General features: G+C 37.0%; 1 protein-coding gene across 1 annotated transcript in view; it reads left to right on the plus strand.

The window, feature by feature from the left end:
* The window catches only part of FAM227B (family with sequence similarity 227 member B), a 342173-nt gene that overhangs the window by 101404 nt on the left and 213738 nt on the right, over positions 1-27031 (plus strand). The window contains exons 10-12 of the mRNA XM_049898966.1: positions 3844-3945; positions 7454-7580; positions 22493-22630. Coding sequence (XP_049754923.1) covers positions 3844-3945; positions 7454-7580; positions 22493-22630 — 367 coding nt within the window. The remainder of the gene's footprint in view (positions 1-3843; positions 3946-7453; positions 7581-22492; positions 22631-27031) is intronic.

Genomic DNA, 27031 nt, shown 5'->3' on the forward strand with positions numbered 1-27031 from the left:
GATAAGCTAAAAAGGTCTAACTTGAGCCTGGTTGCAATTCTGGAAGAGAATTGACAGAATGTGGCAGAAATTTCCCCTCAGTGGAAATCAAACTGTGGTATATCCATACGATGGAATAGTGCTCACCAATGGAAAGGAACAAAACTACTGCTACATGCAATGACATGAATAATCTCGAATGCATTATATTAAATGAAGGAAGATTGAACCATACATATTGTATTAATCCATTTATCCAACATTGTGAAAAAATAAAATTGTAGGAATAGAAAAATGGCTGCCACAGGCTGGGGATATGGGAAGGGGCTGACTTTAACAGGCAGCATAAAGGAACTATTAGGGGTGATGGAACTGTTCTATATCTTAAATAATGATAGTCTTCATGCAGTTGTGTGTGTTTGCCAAAATTCATACAATTGTACACCAAAAAGGGTAAATTTTACTGTATATATGTAGAGAATTAAAAGAAACTAAAGAAAAAATTTCAGTGCACAAGTTTTTCATTAGATTAGCCACACCTGAGGAGATAAATAGGGTATTGGAAATAGGATAAATAGGGCCTGAAGAAATTATCAAAATTCAGCAGAGATAAATAAAAGTAGAAAATATGAAAGGAATATAAGAGACATGGAGGGTAAAGTGAGAACGTCTAACTGGAGTCTGATTGCAGTTCTAAAAGAGAATGTGGTAGAGAAAATATTGGAGACTTACTGGCTAAACTTTTCTGATGAAGTCATCTAATCATATCTATAAGATGTCCAAGAAGTCCCAGACAAAATAAAAATTTTGAAGTCCATAGCTATACACATCTAAGCTAAGGAATTTGAGCAAATCTTAAGAAAAGAAAAAACATATGACCTTAAAGTGCGCAGTAATTAGATTGGTGGATGACATCTCAGTAACAGCAACAGAAGCAAGAATACAATAGAATGGTATCTTGTGTTCCGAGAAAAGAACTATCAGTCTAAAATTCCTTATCCGGCAAATATGTCTTCAACAAACAAGGGTGGGAAAATGAGGCCATTTAAGAAAAACAAAACCCGGGAGTTTGCCATTTGCAGACCCTTCCTAAAGAAAGATCTAAAACATTTATTTTAGGCAGGAAGAGAATGATTTCAGATGAAAGGTCTAAGATGTATGAAGGAATGAAGATATATGGAAGTGATAAACGTGGTAAATCTAAAGACCTGTTGACCATTTAAAGAATAAGAATAATGCCTTTCGAGGTTCAGAAAAAGAACTACATAGAAGTAAACGATATCATAAAAGTTATGATATTTATAATGCAATAGGAGGGTAAAGATAGTGATTAACTATGGACTAGGATAAGTATTTTGCAAGTTAAGTTTCTGGAGTTGCAATTAAAAGAATAAAAGTAGAGTTTATAACTCTGAAAAGAGTAGAAGTTAAGGGGAAAAAATCAAAGAGAGAAAAGATAAAATAAGGCGGTGGAAATAAAGCCAAATATACTCATAATTGCAGTAATTGTAACTATACAGGAAAAAGAGTTTGTAGGAGTCACCTGTATAATATAAGGATATGGAAATATTCAAAGTAAAATAATGGAGAAAGATATGACAAGCCAATACTAACCACACAATAACTGGTGTAAATATATATCATCTAAGATATACTTCAAATAGGGAGAAATTGATGGAGATAAAGAGGGCAACTGCATAATTATAAAAATTTAATTCATCATAATTATGAAAATCATTATCATAATTATAAAAGACTTAATTCTAACCTTGCATATACCTAAAACATACCCTCAAAATATATAGACCAAAATTGAAAGACCCACCAGGAGAAATAGAGAAATCTACTGTAAAAATGAGAGTCTTTAACATAGTTCTCTCAGTATTTGATAGTAAGCAAAGAAACAAAGAGCTATAAGGATATAGAAAGTTTGAAACAGCTCAATAAACTTAGTACGATGGATACATAGGTATCACGAATGCCCAACAGCTGCAGGATATTTTCTTTTCAAGAGCACATAAAACCTTTACAAAAATTACCATATTGATTTGCTGCTCTGGTGCCACAGTGGTCAAACATTTAGCTGCGAACCGAAAGGTCAGTGATTGGAACCACCAGCTGCTCAGTGGGAGAAAGATGTGGCGGCTCGCTTACGTAAAGATTCACAGCCTTGGAAACTCTATAGGCACTTCTGTTCTGTCCTATAGGGTCACTATGAGCCGGAATCGATTCTACGGCAATGGATTTGGGTTTTTTTGTTTTTCTTCTCTGTAGGTAAATATAGTGTGAGCCCTATGTTGAATCATATGAATCCAAGAACATATCCTGGAACTTTCTGTCTTGGGAAAATTTATTTTCTGTTCGTACATAAACTCAGAACCAAACCCACTTGCGAGGAGTCGATTCCTACTCATAGCAGACCGCCCCATCCTTCTCTCACAGAGAGGCTGGTGGGTTTAAATCGCCAAGCTTTCGGTTGGTTAGCAGCAAGCCTTTAACTACTGCCCCACCAGGGCTCCTTTTCATACATGCTAAGTGTAAACTGTATACTTAAAATATGCTGACTTCCTTGAATAGTAATTTTTTTTTTGCATCCCTGACTTCTTTAACACTTCTCAGAGCACTATTTCATCTGTATAATTGGAATATATTCATCCTTTGTAGGGTTGTGTGAAAATTAAATCATATATATCTTAGAACCACTGCCTATTATATAAGTGATCAAGAATTATTATTAACATTGTTATTTTTGCTTTTATCCTACTTCTGTAAACTTACTGTTCACTTATGAGAGCTGTATGGGAAGTTAGAAGACCTAGCTTCTAATCTGTCTCCCCATTATTGAACTGTGTAACGAATGTTACTGTACACTTATGAGAGCTGGATGGGAAGTTAGAAGACCTAACTTCTGACCTGTCTCCCCGTTACTTAACTGTATAACAAATGATTCTCTTTTCGAGCATCCGCACAGTCTTTAAAGTAGAGGGACTTCTGCTAGATGATATCTAAGTCCCATTTTAGGTGTAAGGTTATATATATTTATACATCCAACCTCATTCGGCTTGCTAGTTTCATGGAAAACGAAATTTCATCATTTTTGGTGTTTGCTATCAAAAATTATTAATGTCAGCTTTGGTTTCCCCAGCTAACATCGTAAATGAATTTGGACTCTTTAATTCATCTTTATTGCTTAATTCATGGATTTGAACTCTTTATTCATCTCTTCGTGACTCGAGAGAACTAGACTTCAGAGTGCTAGATTAGGACTTTACTATTGACATTGTTATTATCTATGTATTTTTTCCTTCGTACGACATACTTAGTTTCCAGTTTAACTAACATGACATAAGTTTTCTGGTTCTGGCTATGACTGTCTCATCCCAGAAGTTTCTTTAATCATATTAAATTACTGATAATGAAAGGTTGGAATGGTTATACAACAGTAGAAGCTAACTAAATCGTAATCGTCTTCCACATTCCAACTACTATTCATGAATTTTCATTAATTCATCAACATTTGAGTGCTTTCTGTTGATAGGCACTGTACTGAAGGCTTTAAATACAAAGTCAGGCAAAACATGATCCCTGTCTTTGTTCAATTTTCCTACACGCCTTTAAAGATGTATATCGGTACAGATGACGTGTGTTTGAGGAAATGAGGACTTAATTAACTTGCTCGGAGTAATGCAGCCTGTGAACAACTGAGTCAGCTTTCAAATTCTGGTCTGCAGGATGCCAAAACTCATACTCTCCGCTATACCAGTTAATCTCCCTTTTAAGAGTAGATAAAATTACTGACAGTATGCAAGCAAATTCTAACTTTAAACTGCAGCATTTAATCCCATACATCTTTTGTTTTTTAAGCCTGACAGAGAAAATCAAGATTCCTTGTTTGATAGAATTTCAGAAAGTTATGCAACCCTTTTCATGAGCATACCACTAAGTCGAAAGGATGCATTCTTACAGGTAAACTCGTAGAAGTCAACAGGTTATGCTCATTATTTTAGAGTGAATGAAGTAGGTATTTTATTTAAAATACGTATGAGAATATGTTTGGTTTTTTTTTTTTTTTTTTAAGGCAAAACTGTCTGAGACAGAGTAATGATAATATTTAAAAAGCTTTGCTTCTCCCCTGCCCCCAGAACAGTGTCTAAAGTTTTACAAAATCTCCTTAGTGGTACAGGTATTTTGTTTGCATATTATTCATTTGAACATTGTTGACTTATTCTATATAGATTTTTGTCTTTTTTATTTATCTGTAAAATCATTTATCATGTTTTCTTTTCCTTGACAATAGATCTTTTGATTTAAGAGAACAAGTATATGCAGCGCCCAGGGTCTCAGTACCTGTTATAGGAGAGAACAGTATGCACGTTTTTTAATCAAATGCTTGTTTCACTTTTCTCTTGTTAGGCTAACTAATGAATAGGATTGATTAAAATAATTTATGTTCTTGATTAATGTGAAATGAAGGTGCATAGGAATTTCGCTGGGCATTTTTAAGTTTAAACATCTAGCATTTCAGAGTAGGAGCTGTGGTTAAAATATTTTATTGCACTGGCATTTGCAAATCAGAAATACGTAAGTATTTTGGAATCAGTAAATGTTTTCATGGGTAAAATGGACCTAAAATAAAAAGAGTTAAATGTCCTTCACAATGAGAATATAAACAAACCTAAATTCACTAGTTTGCCAGTTATTTATGTTCAGTGTTGACCTATTTTACTTACAAACATGTACGTAAAGTGTGGTAGAGGGAATAAGGAGTGGACTGGGAATAAAGACACTTGGCTTCGTGTCTGGAACCCGCTACTAATTACTTGGGTGTTGGTGGCAAATGACTTAGCCTGTCAGGTTCACGGCTGGGTTGTCTGTCAACTGAAGAGTTCACATTAGATTTGTGATTCATAAACTGGTGTCTTGTTGAACAGTGATGTTCTGACAGACAGGCGAAGTCTTCTGCTGCTAATGTTGAAACTGCTTTTTCTTCTTTGCAGGAAAAAGTTAGTTAATGGTCAGGAGTTTTGCAATTAAATTGTCTGGAGATTATAAAACCGGCTGCTTCTTTTACCCATACTCATTCAGCTAGTCTCTCCTTCGGTGGTGTTCGTATTAATATATATTTAGCCTACTTACATGATTTGGTGATATCAAGAATGCTATAACACAGGGCTCTTAAGGATAAGAGGCCCATTTAATGTGGACAAAGAAAGAAGACTTGGCACTGTTGTGTGTTTCCATTCCCTAATTTCTGGTCCCAGTGCAAGATACTTTTATGGTCCAAATTACATTGTGACTTTTTCTGGACCCCTATTTTTAGTGCCTTTTTCCAAGAAGAAATTAGAACTTGTAGGATCAACATTCAAATCTTTGTCTGAGAATAAGCAAGATGTACACCTTGACCACTTAACCTGTGCTCAGCCCTCTTTTTATGCTCCCTCTCTCTGTTTCTGTGCCTCAGAACTAGGCCACCTCCTGACAGGTCTGCCCATCCAGAGCTATTTAAGTAGAAGTGGAGCGTCATCTCCCATTGACCAATTGCCATTAGTTTTAACTCATTCAGATAAGTGGAGGCTTAGTTACCATGGGCTCATCTGATTTATCCTACCTAAGGAAGACAAATTGATTTGTATTTATTATTAATATGTAAAAATAAAAAGTCCCACTAATCAGTACAAATTAATATTAGCCTAAACATATTTAGTATGACTTTTATTTCTCTTTCTTCCAATATCATAAAATGATATTCCTTCAAAAATTTTCCAAGCACAGCCTAACACTTGATCTCTTGTACCTTGATCTCCTGAAAGTAGATATTCACAGAAAACTTTTAGAAATTCCCCTATGTCGTATTGTTTAACATTTTCATTTTAATCCTCACTGTGATTTTATATACCACAAATATAATATTTGATAATTTCTGGTAACAAAATGCCCATGGGTCATTCAATAACATTAAATATAATACAGTAATATATTACATAGCTCTCCTCTCCTCCCCCAGTAAAAGCATGGGGTTCCTTAGAGAGAGCGTCACTACCAGAAAGTCTGAACGCTACTAAAATTAGATGACTGTTTTAGTCTCCTACTGCTGCTGTGACAAATGATCACAAATTCAGTGGCTTCAAATGAGACAGAAATTTATTCTCTTACAGTTCTGGATGCTCTATGTCCAAAATGGATTTTATGGGGCTAAAATCAAGATGTCAGTATGGCTTGTTTCTTCTGGTGGAGGCTCCAGGGAGAGCCTGTTCCTTGCCCCTTCCAGATTCTGGTGGCTGCCAGCATTCCTTGACTTGTGGCTGCATCATTTCCGTCTCTGTTTCCATTATCACATTGCCTTCTCTTCTGTACTTAAATTTCCCTCAGGTTCCCTCTTAAAAGGACATTTTTGGTTACATTCAGGACCACCAAATAATACAGAATAATCTCCTCATCGCAAGATATTTAATTTAATCACATCTGCAAAGTGCCTTTTGCCATATAAAGTAACATTCACAGATTCCAGGTATTAGAATGTGTATATCGTTGGGGGCAATTATTAAGACATTAAATGACCTCTAATAGGGTCGCTATGAGTCAGAATTGACTCGACAGCAATGGGTTTGGTTTCAGAATGTCCCTTCTAGTTCTAAAATTTTACATTATTAAAAGCTTACATTGTGGTTGTAACTATTGATCTGAATTCAGAGTACCAGAATAAAAAAAAAAAAATTTTTTTAATAGTTTCTATAAATTGTTAAAATACTTTACTGTAAAAATATGATATCTTTCTGTTTTTAGTCACTCCCTGAGAGAAACCCTGGTAGACTAGTGATTAAAAGCTAAGGCTGCTAACCAACAGCTTGGCAGTACAAAACCACCAGGCACTCCTTGGAAACCCTATGGGGGCTACTCTGTCCTATAGGGTCACTGTGAGTCAGAATCGGCTCAATGGCAATGAGTTTTTGTTTTTGTTTTTTTTTTTTGAGAGAAATTCAGTAGTTTAGAGATTTTAAGGCTAATATAATACTGGCAGTGCCATAAATTTGTTGATATGTGATCATGGTTATAATATATAAACAATACAATATTCATTACAATATATACAATAATTCACCTAAACGAGCTTCAGTAATTCAAAAATACTTTTGTGATAACCCACATATGTCACTTTCTAAAAGAGAACAAGAATTTAAAGGCTAAATGAAATAGATAAATAATAATAAAACCTTATCTTACTTGTTAACTTCATTCTTTACCCAAATTAAAAATTTCCCTAAAATGCTAACAAATAACCAAATCAGCTGATCTGAGTTTCAGACTCTTCTTTACTCATCTCCCTCAAGTGGAGAGACAAAAAAGTGATAAAATGACCAAAAGCAAGCTATAAAAGGAACATGTATATTTTACAAACTAAATAATAATGTCTTTGGTAACTGAGATATGTTATATAAAATATGAAATAATTCTAACATGACTCTGTTTTTTGTAGGTATACCCTGATTGTTTGGCACAAGCTATCTATGTGACATTTCAGGAAGCGTTCCCAGAATCCAGTAACCTCTTTAATGATGAATTTAAAGAAGATCTAGGGAATAACATTTTTCTTTGGTTGTCAGGTATGATTATGTCACTTAAGTATTGGTCATTATTTTGGTACCTAAAACTTTTGGATTGCACTATTTTATTTTGAACAGGTAAAAAGTTGTTAATTTCTTGCTTTACAAAACATGTCACGCCCACGTCTATGTTTAAAAACAATGATGATTGATTATTCTAAAAATTTTGTTATACGAAAATAAATATATAATTCTAGAAGCCAAGTAATTTTATAGATACTGCAATTACTGTAGAAAACTGGATTACCAGATGAAAAAAGTCATACCATATAAATTCTATGTTTGGAAGATATATATTTTAAGCTGCTTTTGAAATACTTTTTTTTTTACAGCAAATAATATTGGGTGGAGTAAATTCAAGACCTAACTGGGTTCCTCATAGAACATACAATTAATCATTAATAAAAGAAAATTTGTTTTTTAAATCATTGTGTGTGTGCAGATGGGAATGGTAGGACTGGAAGGCTGATGGGAACTAACGCTGTGCACTGCAGCATTTAGCCTGAGGGTCAGATACTGTGTTGGATGCTGCTGAGTCGATTCCAACTACTAGTGACCTTGTAGGATAGAGCAGAACTGCCCCACAGGATGTTCTTGGCTGTAATCTTTACAGAAGCAGATCACCAGGTCTTTCTCCTGTGGAGCCACTGGGTGGGCTCAAACCACCAACCTTTTGGTTAATAGCTGAGAACTTAATTGTTGCACCACCAGGGCTCCTTAGAGATTTAGACACTTGAGTTTAACTTTAAGGTATAATGATATGGTTTCATATTCCTGGAATGACCTCCCTAACGTTTTTTTTCTGAGATTATTAGTATGGACTACCAGAAGCTATTGAGTGTTTTCAAGTATCTCTTCTTCTAAATCCTTCAGTCTAAATGTTGACTAATTTTGGAACTACTCTGTGTCAATTCTTAGAAAGCAAACAATTTCTACAATAAAATATTTCATATTTTAAGGAGTGAGCCCCTGAAAGGCAAAGACTGGAAAACAACCATGACAAAACATCTCCTTACACGCACACAGAAAGTGAATAAGCCAAGTATTATTACAAAGACACTAAGAAAAAGATGTGATGAAAGGCAGAAAACTTTGCTATAAAAAAAAAAAAAAATAGAGCATGGTTAATTTTCAAATATGGTGTGAGATATGGGTCCAAGCTCATTCTTTTTTTTTTTTTTAATAATTTTTATTGAGCTTTAAGGGAAGGTTTACAAATCAAGTCAGTCTGTCACATATAAGCTTATATACACCTTACTCCATACTCCCACTTACTCTCCCCCTAATGAGTCAGCCCTTCCAGTCTCTCCTTTCGTGACAATTTTGCCAGTTTCTAACCCTCTCTACCGTCCCATCTCCCCTCCAGACAGTAGATGCCATTGCAGTCTCAAGTGTCCACCTGATACAACTAGCTCACTCTTCATCAGCATCTCTCTCCTACCCATTGTCCAGTCCCTTCCATGTCTGATGAGTTGTCTTCGGGAATCGTTCCTGTACTGGGCCAACAGAAGGTTTGGGGACCATGACCGCTGGAATTCCTCTAGTCTCAGTCAGACCATTAAGTCTGGTCTTTTTATGAGAATTTGGGGTCTGCATCCCACTGATCTCCTGCTCCCTGAGAGGTTCTCCGTTGTGCTCCCTGTCAGGGCAGTCATCGGTTGTGGCCAGGCACCATCTAGTTCTTCTGGTCTCAGGATGATGTAAGTCTCTGGTTCCTGTGGCCCTTTCTGTCTCTTGGGCTCATAGTTATCGTGTGACCTTGGTGTTCTTCATTCTCCTTTGATCCAGGTGGGTTGAGACCAATAGATCCATCTTAGATGGCCGCTTGTTAGCATTTAAGACCCCAGACGCCACATTTCAAAGTGGGATGCAGAATGTTTTGTAATAGAATTATTTTGCCAATTGACTTAGAAGTCGCCTTAAGCCATAGTCCCCAAAGCCCCGCCCTTGCTCCGCTGACCTTTGAAGCATTCAGTTTATCCCGGAAACTTCTTTGCTTTTGGTCCAGTCCAGTTGAGCTGACCTTCCCTGTATTGAGTATTGTCCTTCCCTTCATCTAAAGTAGTTCTTATCTACTAACTAATCAGTAAATAACCCTCTCCCACCCTCCCTCCCTCTCCCCCTCGTAACCACAAAAGTATGTGTTCTTCTCAGTTTATACTATTTCTCAAGATCTTAGAATAGTGGTCTTACACAACATTTGTCCTTTTGCATCTGACTAATTTCACTCAGCATAATGCCTTCCAGGTTCCTCCATGTTATGAAATGTTTCACAGATTCATCACTGTTCTTTATCGATGCGCAGTATTCCATTGTGTGAATATACCACAATTTATTTAACCATTCATCCTATGATGGACACCTTGGTTGCTTCCAGCTTTTTGCTATTGTAAACAGAGCTGCAATAAACATGGGTGTGCATATATCTGTTTGTGTGAAGGCTCTTATTTCTCTAGGGTATATTCCGAGGAGTGGGATTTCTGGGTTGTATGGTAGTTCTATTTCTAACTTTTTAAGAAAATGCCAGATAGATTTCCAAAGTGGTTGTTCCATTGTGTGAATATACCACAATTTATTTAACCATTCATCCGTTGATGGACACCTTGGTTGCTTCCAGCTTTTTGCTATTGTAAACAGAGCTGCAATAAACATGGGTGTGCATATATCTGTTCATGTGAAGGTTCTTACTTCTCTAGGGTATATTCTGAGGAGTGGGATTTCTGGGTTGTATGGTAGTTCTATTTCTAACTTTTTAAGAAAACGCCAGATAGATTTCCAAAGTGGTTGTACCGTTTTACATTCCCACCAGCAGTGTATAAGAGTTCCAATCTCTCCGCAGCCTCTCCAACATTTATTATCTTGTGTTTTTTGGAATCTCATCGTAGTTTTAATTTGCATTTCTCTAATGGCTAAAGATCGAGAGCATTTTCTCATGTATCTGTTAGCTGCCTGAATGAATATCTTCTTTAGTGAAGTGCATGTTCATATCCTTTGCCCACTTCTTGATTGGGTTGTTTGTCTTTTTGTGGTTGAGTTTTAACAGAATCATATAGATTTTAGAGATCAGGCGCTGGTCGGAGATGTCATAGCTGAAAATTCTTTCCCAATCCGTAGGTGGTCTTTTTACTCTTTTGGTGAAGTCTCTAGATGAGCATAGGTGTTTGATTTTTAGGAGCTACCAGTTATCTGGTTTCTCTTTGTCATTTCTGGTAATGTTTTGTATTCTGTTTATGCCTTGTATTAGGGCTCCTAACATTGTCCCTATTTTTTCTTCCATGATCTTTATTGTTTTAGTCTTTATGTTTAGGTCTTTGATCCACTTGGAGTTAGTTTTTGTGCATGGTGTGAGGTATGGGTCCTGTTTCATTTTTTTGCAAATGGATATCCAGTTATGCCAGCACCACTTGTTAAAAAGACTATCTTTTCCCCAATTAACTGACACAAGCCCTTGTGAAATATCAGCTGCTCATATGTGGATGGATTTATATCTGGGTTCTCAATTCTGTTCCATTGGTCTATGTGCCTGTTGTACCAGTACCAGGCTGTTTTGACTACTGTGGCTGTATAATAGGTTCTGAAATCAGGTAGAGTGAGGCCTCCCCCTTTCTTCTTCTTTTTCAGTAATGCTTCACTTATCCGAGGCTTCTTCCCCTTCCATATGAAGTTGGTGATTTGTTTCTCCATCACACTAAAAAATGTCATTGGAATTTGGATCGGAAGTGCATTGTATGTATAGATGGCTTTTGGTAGAATAAACATTTTTACTATCCTATCTATGAGCAATTTTTTTTTTTTTTATCCATGAGCAAGGTATGTTTTTCCACTTAAGTAGGTCCTTTTTAGTTTCTTGCAGTACTACTTTGTAGTTTTCTTTGTATAGGTCTTTTACATCTTTGGTAAGATTTATTCCTAAGTATTTTATCTTCTTGGGGGCTACTGTGAATGGTATTAATTTGGTTATTTCCTCTTCGATGTTCTTTTTGTTGGTGTAGAGGAATCCAAGTGATTTTTGTATGTTTATCTTATAACCTGAGACTCTGCCAAACTCTTCTATTAGTTTCAGTAGTTTTCTGGAGGATTCCTTAGGGTTTTCTGTGTATAAGATCATGTCATCTGCAAATAGAGATAATTTTACTTCTTCCTTGCCAATCCGGATGCCCTTTATTTCTTTGTCTAGCCTAATTGCTCTGGCTAGGACCTCTAGCACAATATTGAATAAGAGTGGTGATAAAGGGCATCCTTGTCTGGTTCCCGTTCTCAAGGGAAGTGCTTTCAGGCTCTCTCCATTTAGAGTGATGTTGGCTGTTGGCTTTGCATATATGCCCTTTATTATGCTGAGGAACTTTCCTTCAATTCCTATTTTGCTGAGAGTTTTTATCATAAATGGGTGTTGGACTTTGTCAAATGCCTTTTCTGCATCAATTGATAAGATCATGTGGTTTTTGTCTTTTGTTTTATTTATATGGTGGCTTATATTAATGGTTTTTCAAATATTAAACCAGCCTCGCATAAAAAAAAATTGTTTTTTTTTTTCCTGGTATAAATCCCACTTGGTCGTGATGGATTATTTTTTTGATATGTTGTTGAATTCTATGGGCTAGAATTTTGTTCAGGATTTTTGCATCTATGTTCATGAGGGGTATAGGTTTGTAATTTTCTTTTTTTGTGATGTCTTTACCTGGTTTTGGTATCAGGGAGATGGTGGCTTCATAGAATGAGTTAGGCAGTATTCCATCATTTTCTACGCTTTGAAATACCTTTAGCAGTAGTGGTGTTAACTCTTCTCTGAAAGTTTGGTAGAACTCTGCAGTGAAGCCATCCAGGCCAGGGCTTTTTTTTGTTGGGAGTTTTTTGATTACCATTTCAATGTCTTTTTTTGTTATGGGTCTATTTAGTTGTTCTACTTCTGATTGTGTTAGTTGAGGTAGGTAATGTTTTTCTAGGAATTCATCCATTTCTTCTAGGTCTGCAAATTTGTTAGAGTACAATTTTTCATAATAATCTGATATGATTCTTTTAATTTCAGTTGGGTCTGTTGTGATGTGGCCCATCTCGTTTCTTATTCGGGTTATTTGTTTCCTTTTTGTAATTCTTTAGTCAGTCTGGCCAATGGTTTATCAATTTTTTAAATTTTTTTGAAGAACCAGCTTTTGGCTTTGTTAATTCTTTCAATTGTTTTTCTGTTCTCTAATTCATTTAGTTCAGCTCTAATTTTTATTATTTGTTTTCTTCTGGTGCCTGATGGGTTCTTTTGTTGCTCACTTTCTGTTTGTTCAAATTGTAGGGACAGTTCTCTGATTTTGGCTCTTTCTTCTTTATGTATGTGTGCATTTATTGATATAAATTGACCTCTGAGCACTGCTTTTGCTGTGTTCCAAAGGTTCTGATAGGAAGTATTTTCATTCTCGTTGCATTCTGTGAATTTCTTTATTCCCTCCTTAATGTCTTTTATAACCCACTCTTTTTTCAGCAGGGTATTGTTCAGTTTCCAAGTATTTCATTTCTTTTCCCTAATTTTTCTGTTATTGATTTCCACTTTTATGGCCTTGTGGTCTGAGAAGATGCTTTGTAATATTTCGATGTTTTGGATTCTGCAAAGGTTTGTTTTATGACCTAATACGTGGTCTATTCTAGAGAATGTTCCATGTGCACTAGAAAAAAAAGTATACTTTGCAGCTGTTGGGTGGAGAGTTCTGTATAAGTCAATGAGGTAAAGTTGGTTGACTGTAGCAATTAGGTCTTCCGTGTGTCTATTGAGCTTCTTACTGGATGTCCTATCCTTCTCTGAAAGTGGTGTGTTGAAGTCTTCTACTATAATTGTGGAGGTGTCTATCTCACTTTTCAGTTCTGTTAAAGTTTGTTTTATGTATCTTGCAGCCCTGTCATTGGGTGCATAAATATTTAATATGGTTATATCTTCCTGGTCAATTGTCCCTTTAATCATTATTTAGTGTCCTTCTTTATCCTTTGTGGTAGATTTCACTTTAAAGTCTATTTTGTCAGAAATTAATATTGCTACTCCTCTTCTTTTTTGCTTATTGTTTGCTTGATATTTTTTTTCCATCCTTTGAGTTTTAGTTTATTTGTGTCTCTAAGTCTAAGGTGTGTCTCTTGTAGGCAGCATACAGACGGATCGTGTTTCTTTATCCAGTCTGAGACTCTCTGTCTCTTTATTGGTGCATTCAGTCCATTTACATTCAGCGTAATTATAGGTAAGTATAAACACATAAAAAAAAAAATTTTTTTTATGTGTTTATACTTACCTATAATTACGCTGAATGTACTGTCATTTTGATGCCTTTATGTGTGTGTTGTTGACAATTTCATTTTTCCACTTACTTTTTTGTGCTGAGATTTTTTCTTTGTAAATTGTATGTTCCTCATTTTCATAGTATTTGACTTTATGTTTGCTGAGTTGTTATGTTTTTCTTGGTTTTTATTTTGAGTTATGGAGTTATTATACCTCTTTGTGGTTACCTTAATATTTACCCCTATTTTTCTAAGTAAAAACCTAACTTGTAATGTCCTATATCACCTTGTATCCCTCTCCATATGGCAGTTCTATGCCACCTGTATTTAGTCCCTCTTTTTGATTATTGTGATCTTTTACATATAGACTTCAATGATTCCCTGTTTTGAGCGTTTTTTTCTTTTTAAAATTAATCTTAATTTGTTTTTGTGATTTCCCTATTTGAGTTGATATCAGGATGCTCTGTTCTGTGACCTTGTGTTGTGCTGGTTTCTGATATTATTATTGGTTTTCTGACCAATTTCCCTTAGTATTTCTTGTAGCTTTGGTTTGGTTTCTGCATATTCTCTAAGCTTGTGTTTATCTGTAAATGTTATAATTTCACCTTCATATTTCAGAGAGAGTTTTGCTGGATATATGATCCTTAGCTGTCAGTTTTTCTCCTTCAGTGCTCTATATATGTCATCCCATTGCCTTCTTGGCTGCATGGTTTCTGCTGAGTAGTCTGTACTTATTCTTATTGATTCTCCTTTGTAGGAGACCTTTCTTTTCTCCCTGGCTGCTTTTAAAATTTTCTCTTTATCTTTGGTTTTGGTGAGTTTGATGATAATATGTCTTGGTGTTTTTCTTTTTGGATCAATCTTAAATGGGGTTCGATGAGCATCTTGGATAGATATCCTTTCATCTTTCATGATGTCAGGGAAGTTTTCTGCCAACAGATCTTCAACTATTCTCTCTGTATTTTCTGTTATCCCTCCCTGTTCTGCGACTCCAATCACATGCAAGTTATTCTTCTTGATAGTCCCACATGATACTTAGGGTTTCTTCATTTTTTTTTAATTCTTTTATCTGATTTTTTTTTCAGCTATATTGGTGTCAATTCCCTGGTCCTCCAGATCTCCCAGTCTGCATTCCAATTGCTTTAGTCTGCTTCTCTGACTTCCTACTGCATAGTCTAATTCTGTAATTTTATTGTTAATCTTTTGGATTTCTGAATGCTCTCTCTCTATGGATTCTTGCAACTTATTAATTTTTCCACTACGTTCTTGAATAATCTTTTTGAGTTCTTTGACTGCTTTATCAGTGTGTTCCTTGGCTTTTTCTGTAGATTGCCTTATTTCATTTCTGAGGTCATCCCTGATATCTTGAAGCAGTCTGTAAATTAGTTTTTTATATTCTGCATCTGGCAATTCCAGGATTGGATCTTCATTTGGGAAAGATTTTGACTGTTTAGTTTGGGGATTTGTAGAAGCAATCATGGTCTACTTCTTTATGTGGTTTGATATCGACTGCTATCTCCGAGCCATCTCTAAGATATTGTAGTGATTTATTCTATATTTGCTCACTGAGTCTTATCTTGTTTTGTTTTCTTTCAATATACGTAGATGGGCTACTAGATTGCGCTATCTTGATTGTTGTAGCCCTTGCCTCACTTATGTCCTATTACCAGCTGGTTTGGGCTGTTACCAGATATATAAGCCTAAGAGTCCATTCACTATTCTTGAGTAGAATCTGATTTTGGGTCATCAAGTATGTGGTGCAGACTGTCACCTATCCACCTAGAGAAGTAGTGGTGATAGCTGTGTGCACCAGATTCTAGTAGCAGCAGGGGTTCACACTCCAGGGGGGGGCAGGATGCTGACAGGCTTCCTCCAAGTGCCAGTGAGGTAGGTGTGTCTCTATTCCTAAAGCACTTTGGTGGGTGGGCTCTGCAGCTGTACCTTAGGCCCCCAATGCAAGTACCTCTACAGATTGGTAGGTGTCACCCTCCTTAGACCCCTAAGGCAGGAGGCTAGGTGGTCTGGGGGGAGCTTCAGCCCTCAGTTCCCTGTTGTGGGTAAGTGAGGGCTCTGTTGAATATGCAGAGATATCAGACCTGGGAAACTTGTCTCTCCAGTAATCTGCTAAAACAATTACAGTCAGATCCCTATCAGAAATGCCTTTGCATTATAATAGCCACCTTGTTCCCTGTAGGGATGAAAGCACAAGACTGTGCATCTCATATGCTTGGCTGGAGCTGGTTCTGTGTTTTTAGTCCAATTAGAGAAGGATTTTTGGTCCCTGGGTTTTTTGTAGCTGCTTCTCTCAGGCCAGGAGAATGGGTTAGGAAAAGACCAAAAAGAAAGAAAGAAAGAAAAACTGCAGCACAGTTCACTCTCTGGCTCAGGAAATTCCAATGTTAATGAAGCTGCCTGGGAAGGGGAGGGGAGGGTTCAGATAAATAGGAGAGAGTAGCACCCCGGAATATAGACAAAGTTACTTATCTCGCTTGGGATGACTGTTTTATCTGAGATTCCCGAAGGGTGCTTCGACTGTGTGTGCTGGCTGGGTAGAGATTGCCCCCAAGGGTCAGGCCCACATCCCGTGCTTGCGCTGTCTCAGAAGCCATGGTTAGTTCCTCTGCTCCCAGTCCAAAGTGCAGCGCCAAGGTTCCCCGGCTGGGACGCCGAGCTCCCGGGTCTAAAACCAGTCGCTGCCTCCCAGTGACATCTCCTCCTGTCAGCCGCGTCGCTGCGCTGCCTGGGTGCACTTGCTGGGCTTCCCCCGAGGTCATTTCTGGGGGCTAGGGCTGTGCCCCGTGTTTGCGCCATCTCAGGGTGCCATGCTCATCTCCCCTGCGCCCAGTCCAAAGCCCAGCGCCAAGGTTTCCTGACTTGGACGCTGGCTCCAGGCTCCGAAAACAGTCGCTGCTTCCCCGTGGTCATTTGTTCTCAGTCTCTGTCACTCAGGTCAACTCTTCAGATCTGTGTTAGATGGTCAGGGTTCGTAGATTGTCATGTATGTGATCGATTCACTTGTTTTTCCGAGTCTTTGTTGCAAGAGGTACCCGAGGTATCTTCTACCTAGTCAGCCATCTTGGACCCGCCTCCCCCAAGCTCATTCTTTTGCAGTTGAAGAGCTAGTTGTCCCAGCATCATTTATTGAAGAGAATATTCTTTTCCTATCAAATGTACTTAGCACCCTTGTCAAAAATCAATTGACAGTAGATGTTTGGGTTTATTTCTAGACTCTTGATTCTATTCTGTTGGTCTATGTGTCTATCATTATACCACTACCAGCCAGCTTTGATTACTGTAGCTTTACAGTATGTTTTGAAATTTGGAATGTGAGTTCTCCAACTTTGTTCTTTTTCAAGATTGTTTTGCTCTCTTGTGTCCCTTGCAATCCCATATGACTTTAGAAACATCTTGTCAATTTCTACAAAGAAGCTAGCTGTGAAAAACACAGTAACAAACATGAAGGATGCCTTTATGGGCTCATCAAATAGACTTCACACAGCCAAAGAAAGAATTCATTAACTTGAAGACAGATCAATAGACAGGATCCAAATTGAAACATACAGACACAGGGCATTTGAGAGCTGTGGGATAACATCAAACAGTCTCACCTATATGTAGTTGCACCCAAAGGGGGAAGAAAGAGAGAAAGTAGGTGACAGAAGAAATATTTGAGGATATAATTGCTGAGATTTTCCAAAATGGAGAAAGGCTTGTCTACTCAAACAATTGTCCTGGAACAACTAGATATCCATATATTAAAAAATAAACCTTGATCCTATGCAAAATTAACTGAAATGGATTATAGCTCTAAAAAAAAAAAAAAACCAAACCCATTGTTGTTTAGTTGATTTTGACCCATAGTGACCCTATAGGACAGAGCCAAACTACCCCATAGGGTTTCTAAGAAGTGGCTGGTGGATTTGAACTGTTGGCCTTTTGGATAGCAGCTGAGCTCTTCACTACTGTACCACTGGGGCTCCAAATAGAAAACCTAAAACCACAAAGCTTCTAGAAGAAAACATAGGAAGAAATTTTTGTGACATTAGGTTAAGCAAAATTTCTTAGATAATGGCACTGAAAACATGATGCATAAAAGAAAAACCTTGATAAGTTGTACTTCATCAAAACTAAAAACTTCTCCTCAGAGGACAGACACTATTAAAAGAATTAAACACAAGCCGCACACCAGGAGAAAATATTGACATATTACAAATACTCTGAAGAATTTGTATCCAGAGTATATGAGGAACTTAAAATTCAGTCAAAAGAAAATAACCATCCCAATTTAAAAAAAGGACAAAATATTTGAATAGGCACTTAATTAAAAATAATTTATATGAATCTAATTATGCAATCCCAAATTGCTGGCATAACTGTAATAAGTCAGGAAGATACAGACAACTATCTTAATAAGTGATAGAACAAACAAGCAAAAGGAAAACAAACAATACCCAGGAGAAGTATAGAATTAATATTTAAACTACATGATTAACAAAAACGGTAGATAGATATAGAACACTGCCACTGCAAAATACAAATTCATTTGAAGCACACATAAAATATTTCCAAGAATTCTCCATCTATTCAGGCAAAACTAAAATGTCCACAAATTCAAAACATTTAAATCATATAGAACATACTGTCTCACCACAATGCAATGAGTTGGAAACCATGACAAAAAATAAACAAATAGAAGAGTTTTCATGTATTTGGAAAATTAGGAATACATGCCTAAATAACCCATTGATCAAAAGAGAAATCATAATGGAAATTAAAAAATAATTTTGAACTGAATGACAAAAATACAACAAAAACTACATAAAAAATACATAAGATGCCAGCTAAAGTGGCTTTTAGAGGGTAATTCGTGCCCCTGAATGAAGAATGAAGGCTGAAGATCAGTGATCTAACTGTTCTTCTCAAGATAGAAGAAACTGATCCTTCAGCCTTTTAATTTTTGAGGTCTGAATTCTCTATATTATATCCAAAAAGGGAAAACAGAGAGAAAAAGTGTGGGAGGAAATAATCAAAGAAGTACTTCAAGAAGACTCACCACACATGAAAGACTTGAGTTTCCAGTTTGAAAGGGATTATCCAGTGCTTTGAACGATGGATAAAAATAGATGCACCCGACAGCACATTACAAGTATGTGCCGCATAACTTCAGGCAAGGTCGGGCTGCACATACATCATGGTCTCCTAAGGTTATAATGGAGTTCAGACAACCTGATCGGAGAATGGGATGTAGCTGACATACTTTGCTAAGTACCACAGATCCTACATGCGTCTCATTAGCTCTCCAGGTCGTGCATCAGCCCATGGCTGCCTGTCTCATCACGGTAGCCTCAGGCAGGGACTATGCACACACTGCCGGATCCGCCAAGGCGGATACCCCGCGGGTGGGCCACCGCCCCACGGGGCCACCGCCCCACGGGGCCACCAGGGTGACCTGTGCGTCACACCCAGACACAAAGCTGTGGCTCCTCCCGCGGTGGCAGCCACTGAGTGGTGCGGGCTGCGGTGGTGGTGGGAGGAGGACCAGGAAAAGGTGACTAGGGGTGTAGGTGGAGGAGGTGTGGGCGGGGCTGGAGGAGTTTAAAGCTCATTGTGGGGCAGGGAGGAAGAAGGGAAGGGAGGCAGCTGGCTGGCAGCGAGTACACACTGGGGGCGGGGGCGCGGATCAGGTACGGCTCCCAGAGACCAGGCGACAACCACGCAGGGCCTGCGGTGGTGGAGCCAAAGTGTTCAGCAGTCCTTCGGCACAGCCGGGGGCTCAGGTCCCAGGTCTGCCTGGTGGTGGTCCTGCCTGCTTCTCTCCTGTATATAATATGTTGTTCGCACAATGTCCAAATCACATAACATCCTATTTCACAGAATGTGTGATGGCCGTTATGGGACACATACTTGTACTGTGAAATCTCAGAACCGTGAGAACAAAAAGAAAATGCTAAAAACTTTCAGGGAACAGAAGGATCAAGAAACAGAATGATGTCAGCCTTCTTATCAACAACTCTGAAAGCTAAAAACAATGGGTTAAAAGCTCTGAGGGGAAACTATTTATAACTTAGAACCCTACATCAAATTACCAAGTAAGTGTAAGGGTTAACTGAGGTCATTTCCAGATAGGCAAGCCCTAAAAAAAGGTACCTTGATTATATCCTTTCTTATGAAGGTATTGGAGGAGACACACCAACAAAATAAAAAGTGAATTCAGGAAGAGAACAAGGTGGGATCCAAGAGAGAGAAGCTGTAGCAGAAGGAACACTGGAATCCCCAAAGAGCTTGAAGGGAGCTGCCAGGATGACAGCTGCACTCTGAGCACAATAAAAAGTTTGTCCATCTTGAAGCGCATCAGAAGGCTTTGAGCGAGAGTCTCCAAGAGCATTAAATGCAGTAGAGAGATTAATGTATTTGAATTTATTCAGAAGCAATTTAGACAGTTGGGAGGTGGGGAGGAGTTTGGAGCCAAATTAATTGTAAGTATATAGAAAATAAGGAAAAGAAAATATCAGACAGTTGTTAACTTGAGGGAAAAGAAAAATTTTCTCAAGAAAGTAATGTTTCTGAAATGTCTTACTTGTGAATTAGGTTTTACATGTAAATATGAATAGGGTTTTAATGTAAACACTGATATTCATCCAGTGAATATTTTAATTTAACACTTTTGAGATTGTGTGAATAGAAATTAGCTTGTGGTAAAGGTGAGAGAAGAAGATGAAAGATTGTTAAATCCTTGTGTTCCACAGTGCAGTGTCAATAGGTGCTGCCTAAAAGGAAAATACCAAGAAGTTGCAATATAGCCCCACTTTTTTGGGGGGGCGGGGGGGACAAGATAAGGACATGAATACAAATAAAGGTGGTTGTTTCTGGGAAGCAAGATATGGTTGGTGTTGGGGGTGAGTGAGGGAACTATGGGGTTTTATAATATTTGACTTTCACATACCTGTATAAATTTAATGAAATAGAAACTGAAATTTAAAATATATGTAACTTCCCAGGTAATTTCAAGATTTTTTTGTGTTTAATTCCATTGATTTGTATGCCATTTGTTTCTAACCCCTGTATGATTAAAAAAAAAAAAAATTCTTAGGAAAATCCTTGAATAGATCCTTCCAAAGCTTACAGAAATTGTCAACGCTAAAGATGTAGAACACACTTCATTCGAGGATTGTGGCCCTATGTTAATGCCGTCCTTTGAAACAGCCTGTGTTTAGTAACTGATTTAAATTTTTTATTTGTAATTAATATTGAAATATAGTCACAGCTCATCCAGTAGTTAATTTGGAAAAGGATCAACAGAGAAAGTAACTTGTATTAAGTGCTTGCTCTGGACCAGATACTGTGCTACATAATTTCATGTCTGCTTGTAGGAAGGGACTCTCTTGAAGCCCTCCTGGCTTAGTGGTTAAGAACTTGCCTGCTAGCCAAAAGGCCAGAGGTTCAAATCCACCAGCTGCCCCTTGGAGACTGTGAGGTAGTTCTACTCTGTCCTGTATGGTTGCCATGAGTCAGAATTGGCTCCATGGCAACGGGTTTGGGTTTGTGCATGTGTATGTATGTGAAGCACATAGTACACAGTGTTTGTTGAATGAATGAATGTTATTTCTCTTTATATAATCAAGACCAAGTAAGATTCACCCCAGAAATGTAAGAATTATTCAACATTAGACAATCTATCAAGAGGCACCCAAGTGAATCAAACTGAAGGCTTCTGCATGTTTTGTCTAGTGGTAATCGTTATCTGTGTCTAAAAACACTTAAAAGGTTCTAATTTGATAGTCCAATATAACAATCCTCACTGAACAGTCGCTAATGAGAAAATTAGTTATATTTATCAGTATGTTAACGTACAATAGTGATAATATTAGCTCACATCTGTATAGCGCACTGCCATTTATTAAACACTTTAACATATATTATCTCAATTGATCCTTAGGACAACCATATGAAATATACAAAGGAATTTAATCATTCTCATTCTTATTATTGAATGGTTAAATAATTTATCCAATCCTACACAGCTTAAAAGTAACAAAAGTTGATCTTTTTAAATTAAATTTATTTTTATTACTTTTTGAGTACTATAATCGATTCATAAATGTTATTTTAAAAGGAGATACAATCAAATTTAAAAAAACGATAATCACCTACACTCAGAGGCAATAGCTATACATGTATACAAACACAAAAAGTAAAATTGTTCTTCACAAAAAAACATATCATGAATGCCTTTCTATGTTAACAAGTATTTACCAGGTAGTTGATAATACCTATTTCATAGTCCACTGTATGGATCTACTGTTGTTGGATACTTGGGTCCTGTTTTAGTATTTGTAATGATTACCCTCCTCTGATGGCCATTTATGAACTTAGCTGATTTCTTTTTCAAAAATCATGTCTTCAGTATTGAACCCAGATCTTCTGACCATAATTATAAAAGTACCTAAGTCAGAAGATACTGTCAAGTAAGTTTTAGCTCTTTTCTGTTTTGCATTACGAGACATTAATATCTCTGTATCGAAATTCCCATTTGAAACTTTAGGCTAACAATACTCACAAGACTGTTGTGAGGTTGAAATGTATCACAGTAACAAAAATGCTTGAACGAAAGACATTTTCAAAATCTGAATTTCTTCTACTAATTGTACATTTTTTATGAACAGGTTTAAAACCTCAGAAAGGCTTTTGGACCCACTGGAAACTTAAAGGACTCACCACGACAACCATACATGGTAGCAAGAAAGATCCTGAAAAATCTGTAAAGGAAATGATTGCAAACAGTCAAGAACGCATAATGGCTAGTAAGTGAATTCATTGTAAACTACAGAATGAAAGAGATAGCCCAAATCAAGTATATCAGGTTATTTATGAGTCAGAATTTTCTTTGGTAGAGGATCTTAAGGTAACATTTGACTTAAAGATTGGGGCTATAGTAGTTTAAATATCGCTTTACATTTTTTTTTATTATAAAATTGGGTTGTGCTTAAATCATTTTCCCATTTGTGATGGTATGTTTAAATTTTATTTTTAGGAATTTTTGGTCCTCATGTACACTATAAATTTTTATAAATTTCACTTTTAGCTATATTGCTAACTGGTTAATAACGTGCTTTGTCATGATAAGTTTGGAATTTTTATTCAGTAAATTTATGTTTTCTTTAGGATATCAGTAACGTAGCATATTTATTAAAACTTGCTTATCTAAGATTATAAAAATATCTACTGGTATTTTTTCCTGGTGCTTTTTTTTTTAATTTAAAATTTCTTAATTAAAAATAACATGGATAGGTTGATCCCATTTTTTTCTTTTTTATTTATATACAAATTGTTATGTGACAGTGGTTGCAATCCCCACAATGTGTCAGCACTCTCCCCTTTCTCTTTCCACTCTGGGTCCTATGTGTCCATTCATCCAGCTTTCCTGTCCCTTCCTGCCTTCTTGTCATTGCTTTTGGGCAGGTGTTGCTCATTTGGTCCCTTGTTTTTTTTTTTTTTTTTTTACTTCATCAGACTAAGAAGCACATTCCTCACGTGTGTTATCGTTTGTTTTATAGACCTGTCTAATCTTTGGCTGAAAGGTAGACTTTGGGAGTGGCTTCAGTTCTGAGTTAGCAGGGCGTCCAGAGTCCATAGTCTTAGGGGTTCCTCCAGTCTCTGTCAGACCAGTAAGTATGGTCTTTTGTTATGAATTTGAATTTTGTTCTACATTTTTCTCCCACTCTGTCTGAAATCCTCTATTGTGATCCTTGTCAGAGTGGTTGGTGGTGGTAGCCAGGCGCTATCTAGTTCTTCTGAGCTCAGGTTGGCGGAGGCTGTGGTTCAGGTGGTCCATTAGTCCTTTGGACGAATATTTTCCTTGTGTCTTTGGTTTTCTTCATTCTCCTTTGTTCCAAACGTAATAGGGCCAGCAGATGTATCTTAGATGACCGCTCACAAGCTTTTAAGATTCCACACGCTACTCACCAAAGTAGGATGTAGACCATTTTATTTATGAACTGTGTTATGCCAATTGACCGAAGTACCCCCAAGATCATAGTCCCTAGTTCTCAGCCCCAGCAACTGGGTCCCTCGAAGTGTTTAGATGTGTCTAGGAAGCTTCTATGACTTTGTCTCGGTCAAGTTGTCCTGACTCCCCCGTATTGATTGTGGTCTTTCCCTTCACCAAAGTTAACACTTGTCTACTGCCTAGTTAGAGGCTTACTGTCCCTACCGTTTCCCTCAGTCATAAAGATTTCTTTTTCTGTGTGTAAGCCTTTTCTTGGTTTTTTCTAATAGTGGTCTTGTACAATATTTGTCGTTTTGACTTATTTCGATCAGCATAATGCCCTCCAGATCCATCCATTATGTGTGAGAAGTTTCACAGGTCCATCGTTGTTCTTTATTGTCACGTAGTATTCCACTGTGTGTATGTACCATAATTTCTTTACCCATTCATCTGTTGATGAGCACTTAGGTTGTTTCCATCTTTTGCTGTTGTGAATAATGCTGCAGTGAACATGAGTGTGTATATGTCTATTCATGGGACAGCTTTTTTTTCTCTAGAGTATATTCTCAAGAGTGGAATTGCTGGATTGTATGGGATTTCCATTTCTGTCTTTTAACGGAGGCACCATATCGTTATCCGTAGAAGTTGTACCAGTTTACATTCCCACCAGCAGTTCATAAGCGTTCCAGTCTCCCTGCAACCTCTCCAATATTTGTTATTTTGTGGGGTTTTTTTTTTTTTTTGATTAGTGCTAGTAATGTGGGGGTGAAATGGTGTCTCATTGTAGTTTTGACTTGGAATTCTCAAAAAACTAATGATTACGAGCATTTCCTCATGTGTCTGTTAGCCATGTGAATGTCTCATTTGGTGAAGTGTCTGTTCATATCCTTTGGCCATTATTTAATGAATTATTTGTCTTTTGGTTGTGAGGTGTTGAAGTATTCTATAGAGTTTAGAGATTAGACCCTTGTTGGATATGTTGTAGCCAAAAAATCTTTCCCAGTCTATAAGTTCTCTTTTTACTCTTTTGATTAAGTCTTTTGATGAGCATAAGTGCTTAATTTTTAGGACCCCACCCCCACAAGTTTTCTAGTTTATCTTCTGGTGTTTGTGCATTGTTAGTTATGGTTTGTATTGTATTTATGCCATGTATTAGGCCCCCTAGCATTGTCCCTATTTTTTCTTCCATGATCTTTGTTGTTGTAGGTTTTATATTTAGGTCCTTGATTCTTTTGAGTTAGTTTTTGTATATGGTGTGAGGTATGGGTCCTGTTTCATTTTTTTTACAGATGAATATTCAGTTTTGCCAGCAAAATTTGTTGAAAAGACTGTCTTTTCCCCATTTAATGAACTTTGGTCCTTTGTCAGAGATCAGCTGACAACAGATGGATGGATTTACATCTGGGTTCTCAGTTCTGTTCCCGCTGGCCTACGTGTCTGCTGTTTTGACAACTGTGGCTGTATAGTAGGTTCTGAGATCAGGTAACGTGAGGCCTCTTACTTTCTTCTTCTTCAGTAATGCATTGCTTATCTAGGACCTCATTCCTTTCCATATAAAGTTGGTGATTAGTTTTTTTTCATCTCGTTAAAGAATGCTGTTGGTATTTGCATGTTGTTGTTGTTGTTACGTGCCGACGAGTCGGTTCTGACTCATAGCGACCCTATGCACAACAGAACGAAACACTGCCCTGTCCTGCGCCATCCTTACAATCGTTGTTATGCTTGAGCTCATTGTTGCAGCCGCTGACCCTGTACTCTCTGTAGGGATTGCATTATATCTGTAGATCGCTTTGGGTAGAATTGACATTTTCACAATGTTGAGTGTACCCATCCATGAGCATGGTATGTTTTTCCATTTATGTGGGTCTCTTTTGGTTTCTTGTAATAAGATTTTGTAGTTTTCTTTGCATAAGTCCTTTATGTCCTTGGTTAGATTTATTCCTAAGTATTTTATCTTTGGGGGGACTTTTATGGAAACCATCATTATAATGTTATTGTTTTCATAATTTCCTTTTCAAAGTTCTCGTTGGTGTATAGTAATCCAACTGATTTTTGTATGTTGATATTGTATCCTGTTACTCTGCTGATTCTTTCTATTGGTTCCGGTAGTTTTCTTGTGTCATCCTTAGGGTTCTCTGTGTATAGGATCATATCATATGCGAATAGGGATAGTTTTACTTCTTCCTTTCCAATTTGGATGCCCTTTATTTCTTTTTCTTCCCTTCTTCCTACTTCCAGCACAATGTTAAGTAGGAGTGATGATAAACGGCATCCTAGTCTTGTTCCCATTCTCAGGTAAAATGCTTTCAGAGTCTCTCCATTGAAAATTATGTCAGCTGTTGGTTTTTTATAGATGCCCTTTGTTATATTGAGGAATTTCCCTTCAATTCCTATTTTATTGAGAATTTTTATCATGGGTGGTGTTGGACTTTATCAAATGCCTTTTCTGCATCAGTTGAAATGATTGTATGATTCTTGTATTCTATTTACATGGTGGATTACGTTGACTGGTTTTCTAACTTTGAACCATCCATGCATGCCTGGTATGAATCCCACTTGGTTGTGGCATTTTTTGTTTTTGTTTGTTTGTTTTTTATAATGCTGAATTCTGTTAGCTAGAATTTTGTTCAAAATTTTGGCATCTGTATTCATGTGAGATATTGGTCTGTAATTTTTCTTTTTTTGCGATATATTTGCCTGGCTTCAGTATCAGTGTTATGCTACCCATGCTGGCTTCATAGAAATTAATTTGGAAGTCTTTCTTCCTTTTCTATGCTTTGAAATAGTTTGAGTAGTACTGGCTTGAGCTCTTCTGTGAAAGTTTGGTAAAATTCTCCAGTGAAGCTATCTGGACTAAGACATTTTTTTGTTTGTCAGAAGTTTTTTTTTTTTTTATTACCCCTTCACTCTCTTCCTTTGTTATTGGTCTGTTCGCTTTTCTACCTCAGTTTGTATAAGTTTTGGTAGGTAATGTTTTTCTAGAAATTTGTCCATTTTCTCTAGGTTTACAATTTTGGAGTACAATTTTTCATAGTATTTTGTTATGATTCCTTTTATTTCTGTTGATTCTGTTGTAATGTTACCCTTCTCGTGTCTTATTTAGGTTACTTGCTTCTTCTCTTGCTTTTCTTTTGTCAATTTGGCCCATGGTTTTCCTGATTTTTTTTATCTTTTCAAAGAACCAACTTCAGGTCTTGTTGATTATTTCTACTGTTTT

This window comes from Elephas maximus, chromosome 10 (genome assembly GCF_024166365.1).
Source record: "Elephas maximus indicus isolate mEleMax1 chromosome 10, mEleMax1 primary haplotype, whole genome shotgun sequence".
NCBI classification, from domain to species: domain Eukaryota; kingdom Metazoa; phylum Chordata; class Mammalia; order Proboscidea; family Elephantidae; genus Elephas; species Elephas maximus.